At 31.8% G+C, this 6,380-nt stretch overlaps 1 protein-coding gene across 3 annotated transcripts; it reads right to left on the bottom strand.

Moving 5' to 3' along the window:
* Positions 1 to 88: 88 nt before the first annotated feature.
* On the bottom strand, positions 89 to 3,593 carry LOC105155766 (protein DETOXIFICATION 21). 3 transcript variants are annotated; one of them, XM_011071712.3, is made up of 9 exons: positions 3,447 to 3,593; positions 2,681 to 2,958; positions 1,693 to 2,234; positions 1,513 to 1,599; positions 1,373 to 1,429; positions 1,065 to 1,303; positions 783 to 901; positions 412 to 498; positions 89 to 311 (listed from the first exon to the last, which is right to left on the bottom strand). In XM_011071712.3, the coding sequence occupies exons 2-9, from the start codon at positions 2,930 to 2,932 to the stop codon at positions 237 to 239; spliced, it is 1,458 nt and encodes a 485-aa protein (XP_011070014.1). In that variant the 5' UTR covers positions 2,933 to 2,958; positions 3,447 to 3,593; the 3' UTR covers positions 89 to 236. The 3 variants fall into 3 exon arrangements, with proteins under 3 accessions (XP_011070014.1, XP_011070015.1, XP_088731832.1); XM_011071713.3 differs by lacking the exon at positions 3,447 to 3,593 and adding an exon at positions 3,197 to 3,348; XM_088875706.1 differs by lacking the exon at positions 3,447 to 3,593 and adding an exon at positions 3,129 to 3,147.
* Positions 3,594 to 6,380: the final 2,787 nt, after the last annotated feature.

Below are 6,380 nucleotides of genomic sequence, written 5' to 3' on the forward strand. Positions count from 1 at the left end.
ATTTTCATTGAATATATTTACAATAATTATTAAAATTTTAAATTCATTAAACTTAACCAATAAGATCTTTTCATTTATAAAGTACATATTAAATTTTAAAATAATATCTATTAATTTATGAAATACTTTATATTTTTGCTTAATTAAACTTATAAATTTTGTCGAGATAATAAGTATCACGTGCAACGCACGTGGTTCCTACTAATTAATTTAAAATATACATATGAATTCATTCATCAAGCTGCTCCGGAGGTACCATTAGGTTCAACTTCCACAAACCATCTTGTAACTCTTTTTCGAGCAATGCTAACCTATACAAGAGACACAAGAACAGATTCAAGAGATGAAACATCACATTTCCTTCAATGGATTTTCGAAAAAAATGGGGAGGATCAAAGTGATGTGAATTACCTGTTTTTCCCAATCTGTTTTTCGTGTTATTATGAGTAGAATGAAAGTTTGAATGAACATGCCGATCAACATTCCAATCCAGACACCCTGGAAAAGAATGCTTTGTTAGGCTTAGTTCATGGCAGATTCCATCAATGAATAATAATAAATTTATTGAGAATCAAAGACGTTAATGAGTTCTAATCGAGTCTAATATGAGTCAAGCTCGAGTAATTTACAGATATATTATCAGTTTTCTACTAATTGAGTTTCGGTCCAAGTTACATTTCAAATATTGTCCGTTTTCTTGGTTTGTTCTTTTCATAAAACCCGAGCTCAAATAAGCTTTTATTGGTCGATTGCAAATCAAATGTTATGTTTTTGGAACTTACCTCAACTTGTAATTTGATGACATAACCAAGCAAAACTCCAGTGGGAATTCCTATCAAGTAGTAGGAAGCAAGGTTCACATATACCACAACGCTCTGCCATCCAGCTCCAACAGCAACACCTGTTCATCAGATCGAAACTTCAAATCACGTATGCCTTAATTCAGTAAAACGACATTCCTTTCGACACATTTTAGGCTTGTGGACAGTGGAGGGCGTTTGATTATTTTATGAGAAGCAACAAGAGATACATCTGTCGGATAAATAACCAGATATAGGCCTCACCAGAAAGAACTGGCTGAACACTATTCAGAAGTATGGTGAACGCCAGAAGAGGGGACAAGTGACCGACTTCCACAGCCACATCATGATCCTTTGTGAATATATAAGCCAGACGTTCGCGGAAGAACAGAAAGAACACAAACAGCACGAACCCTAAGCCGAAAGAAGATAGCACTATATTGAGAATTGAGAACTTTGCGGCTTTAGAGTCCCCCTTTCCAAGCTCATTTGCGACACGAACGCTACAATGTAGAATAGAAGCCTTATGGATTGTGGCCTAAGATGGGAGAAAAGAACTATGACAAGTGTACCTTGCTGCAGCCATGAAACCGAGTGATAACATCATTTCCCAACCACTGATGTTAAGACTGCAATATATAGAGAAAGGATTTTCAAGTGTTGCATAACCGGAGGAGGAGGCGATTAAGCATAGAATCGGAAAGAGTAGTACCAGATAGATAGAGCACTAACTTCAACCTCGGCATTTTTCATGTTTCCGGTCAAAAGAATCAGTATGGCATTGTACCAGACCTCAAGACTGTCAACAAAGAAACAGAGAAACTTATGTAAGTAATCATCTCCTTTTCGACTTATAATACGATGATGACATGTTAATGTGCAGTAGCCTTACCAGACCATTGCACCAGAAGATAAAGAAAGCTTGACAACCGGCCAAAGATCTTTGAAGGCTAAGGTTGTGAAACCTTTCCATGTTTCTCGACATCCCCCAGAGATGACGAATATTAGTTGCCCCACGTTCGGAAGCCAGTATGCCAAGATTGTTGATATCATAGTGCCGGCTATACCGAAATTGTACTTGGTTGTTAGAAGCCATGAGAGGAACAAGTGGATCGATAACGAAAACACTGCCAAATATGCTATGATCATGTTCTTGCTCTGTGCTTGTAAATACATTTGGCAAGTAAACGATACAATAAAGGAGTATATCACAGGAATGAACCACAGAGCAATTGTCCCTGCCACTTCCGCAATATCTTCATCCTGTCCTAAAGCTTTTAAGATAGGGGCTGCAAAAATATAAACCGGCAATAGTAGAGTCGTGCACACAGTCAAAACAATCCATGATCTTTGGAGATATATCCCGAGCATGTGGTATTGTTTTGCTCCGTAGGCTTGCCCACATAGAGTTTCCAATCCACTGGCCAATCCTAGCTGCACATTCCAAGCAAAGATGTCAAGCGAAAAGTTCATAATGTTTTCCCTCGTGAAAAGGCAACTCCAAAGTTTCAAATGGAATCGCTCTTGGTTTCCTAGACATAATTATTAGTCTCCCCGCCCGCCAATCAAAACATTTCAAAGATTGTTGATTTGGAACTAAGCGGACTTTTTCTAGCACAAGAGTGAGTACCACTAGGCGCACGAGTATGGAGGCTAACCCAACATTAGGCCAAGACCAACTATTGCATCCTTTCTTTCCTCTCCACTTTTCGAGACGTCTCACAAACTATGTTACGATGTTCCAATACATAGATTTAGTGAAAACAAAATCTAACAACCCTATAGAGTCGTCGATCATTACATATACAATACATACATATATATGCAGCTACATCTGAAAAGAATACCAATAGACATAGTTGTAGAGCATCAAGTAGTACCAGTAAACCATTGGCAAATCTTGTAAGGAGAGTGAAAACAAGAGCATAGGCAGCCAGCTCTGTGGAACCAATGTGGCCTACAAATGCTTGGCTGATGACATTTATACCGAACGTTGAAAATCTGGTGAACATAGCAGGTCCAGCCACCACCCACATCTTCTTGTTCTCTACCCATATTTTGCTCTTCAAGTTCTCTTCCTCAATCTCATCTTCTGCTGCCCTCAACAGCTTCTCACTCCCATCACCTTCCATTTTCACTCACCTCTCCCACTTTCAATCTATTTTATGATAAAGGGCAGAAGATAGAATCAATATCAGACCTCAGAAATCAATCTTTTCACACACACACACACACAAAAGAACATAGTTTTAAAGAAATCAAGAACCAAAACTAATCAGAAAGTCTATGAATTTAGAGACATAAATGGGAAAGAGTTTGTTTGCAGACTTGAGTTCTGCACTTAGTTTAACTTCATGCAATGTGAGAAGATAAACAGAGAAAACAGTACATCATACCTCTTTATTGAACATTTATGATTTATTGTACTTTATATATACATATATATATATATATATTGCATAGCAAGATACGTCTGAATTTAAAGATAGAAAACGAATCGGATGCAAAAACTACAACCTGAAAATAGAAATACGAAAATTAAATTTATATAAATAATAATTTATTGAAGATGATGATGGGCTCTTTCACTAGAACAAGAATGTGCGGTCGGTATAAATTCATGGAAATAAAAGAACAGCAATTAACCTCCGCCTCTGCTACGTAGTTGTAATTATCAAAATCCAATGTACGGTGGCCGCTCAATTCATGACAACGATTTGTTTTTTATTCAAAAGTTGTTTGTTCCTTCTCTCTATTCTGAACTGAACTGATAAAAGACGTTTCAGTACCTATGCTTTTATAATTGAAGAGCATCATTTTGATAATTTGGTTGTTTTCTTAAAAATAAAATTATGTTATTTCATCAGTTTCTATTTTTATCTTTCTTCTCAATTTTATTGGAGTTTTTGTTTTGTATTTGTATTTAAATATACTTATGAAATTAGGATCAAAATAAATATTTACGTCAGTGAAATTTGAATTCATAATGTTTTTATTATAGTGCCTGAAAAGATGTTTGGTTGAGTTTATAAACTTTTTAAAATATCTTACAAAATATTTGGGAGTTACAAACTTTATTAAATTGTTTGACAATTGTTTTTCTACGTATTTTAAAAGATTCCCAAAAATCTTTGTAATTAAATTAATAATGTCTCTGAAATAAGAATTTTTCTCGATCCTAACTTGGGTCGAGGTCTGAATTAATAATTTTGATAAATTAATATGATAATAATTTCTGGAAGACCCTTATAATAATTTATGGTCCCTTCAGTTATAAATTAATGATTTTATAAAATTACAAATATAACTAAGGCAATTTAGTAAAATATGATTTTATTGTTATTTTTTTCTTCTTAAAATTTAAATTTAACTGTATTCCATTTCTAACTTTTCATATTGCATTCAGAAGCTCCGGCAATGCGTTCTCATGCTGGAATAAAAACTTGCGACGAACCACTATAAGTACTTCCTTCCGCATAATTATTGGTTGCTAAGACATTGTATAATTGCCGCTATGATGAATAAAATATGTTTGTTGAACTGAAAAAATAAATTTTTAAATTAATAAAATATTAATTTATCCATTAATTAATATCTTTTTAAATTAATAAAATTATGTGGTCCCGATATTATTAATTTATAAAATTTTACTACATGATATTTTGATTTTTACAAGTTCTTAAAAAATAATACGCTCGTCCCATTTTTTTATAAGATCTTCTAAGTTCTTCATTTTTTTAACATCAAAATAGATCAAAATACCCTTATTATTTTGTTAGTATTGACTTCTATTATTTATATGGTTGATATTTTGTTGGCCCTAAATAAAAATAGTTGTTATATAATTATAAATTCTATATAATATAACAAAAAGGGAATACTAATAATCAATAAAATATTTGGACAGGCTCCCTTACTCAGTCTGCCCAGACAAGATATTTCTGGCTGTATTACAGTTTTCAAAGGTATAGAAGTAACAACAAAACCAAACACGTCTCTCTGAATTTTTGAGAACCAAGAAACTGTATTCGAATTTCCATTGGTGTACCTGTCACATTGATTCTCTAAGAAACGAAACTCCTAAAGTCAATCAATTCACCCGACAAAATAATTATTTATTCCTGATAGTATAAATTATTATTATTTAAAAAATAAAAATAATTATATTGTTCTTCTCTCATATTGAATATAATTATACGTAAATTTCGTGTGATTTAAAAAATTATATATAATATTTAAAATTTTTATTTTTGTCTTAATAAGCTCATTCGTCAGTTAATAATTTATTGAATTTATTAGTATTAATAAAATATATCCTCAATTCACTACAAGAAATATAATATTTAAATATGGCTAATTATTATAATTACAAATAAATAGTCATTGCTCACTGCATGCAACGGTAGTTGACCGTGATTTTTCATGGCAAAATACTTACCATGGAGTGCCGATAAAATACTTACCATGGCAAAATATATTTTTCATGGTGGACAAGTTAAAAATTTTTGCATCGATTTTATCTAATTATAGTTAATATTATTTTTTTACCACCACTTTTATTTTTTTTTTACCACCAGTTTTAGTTATAGCTATTGAAAGTATAGGCAATTGTATTCTTTTTTTTTTTTTTTGTAGTAATTCACTTATTACTCACATAATAGAGGTCAAACAAATCTTTTGACTAAAATATCCTTATAACTGATAATAAACCTCCTCACATACATTTTTATGTAAAGATGTATACGGATAGTTTGGTTAGAAAATATTTGTTCAACCTATAATAGGTCGATAAAAAGTCAATCAGGGGTATATATAAATTTTCATCCGAATTATTTGCTAGTATTAGTAAATTCAGTGAATTTTGGCTAACTAAGGGGTCTATTTGTTAGGAAAAAAACATACGTCGGGGGTACCAGATGTAATTTCTCGAATTACAGGGATTACACGTAATTACACCAAACCTCAGGGATGGGCAGTGTAATTATCCCTAAAAATTATATTTATCACGGGCCAAATAAGAATTATTACATAAACTTAAAATTTCGTCCTCAGTTAATCAACATTCATCATGGTTTTATCCATTACCAAAATATTTGTTAAAGTTTTTAACCGTAATTAATATTTTGACCTCGCTTGCAAAAACACATAGCCATTGCACAATCATAGTTAATTAATATTCGCCATAAATTTTTACTTTTGCTCATATTTTCCATAGTAGAAAAGTCATATTTCTTTTAGTTCGAAAATTTCTTTTTTTCTTTTTCGATTACCTAAAATCTGAGGGACTTCCCTTTCAATTATACTTATAGGTTGAGGCATATTTCTAGGACAATAAATTGCTCAAAGAGGCATTCACAAATTATTAGGCCAAGTTTACCTAACATGATTAAAATACGACCCCACAAATAAATTAAAACAAAATTCAAATAATCTATATCTATATTATATATAAAAGTATGATTTATTGTCTTAGTATTATAAAAAGATATTTATATCTTTATTTAAATAATATGATTAATAATAAATGAGGAACAGTTAAAAATTTAAATTTCTGTTAATAAAGAAAATTTTCTCTGAATT

The sequence above is a fragment of the Sesamum indicum genome, linkage group LG2 (assembly GCF_026168435.1).
Source record: "Sesamum indicum cultivar Baizhima isolate 11 linkage group LG2, ASM2616843v1, whole genome shotgun sequence".
Taxonomy (NCBI): domain Eukaryota; kingdom Viridiplantae; phylum Streptophyta; class Magnoliopsida; order Lamiales; family Pedaliaceae; genus Sesamum; species Sesamum indicum.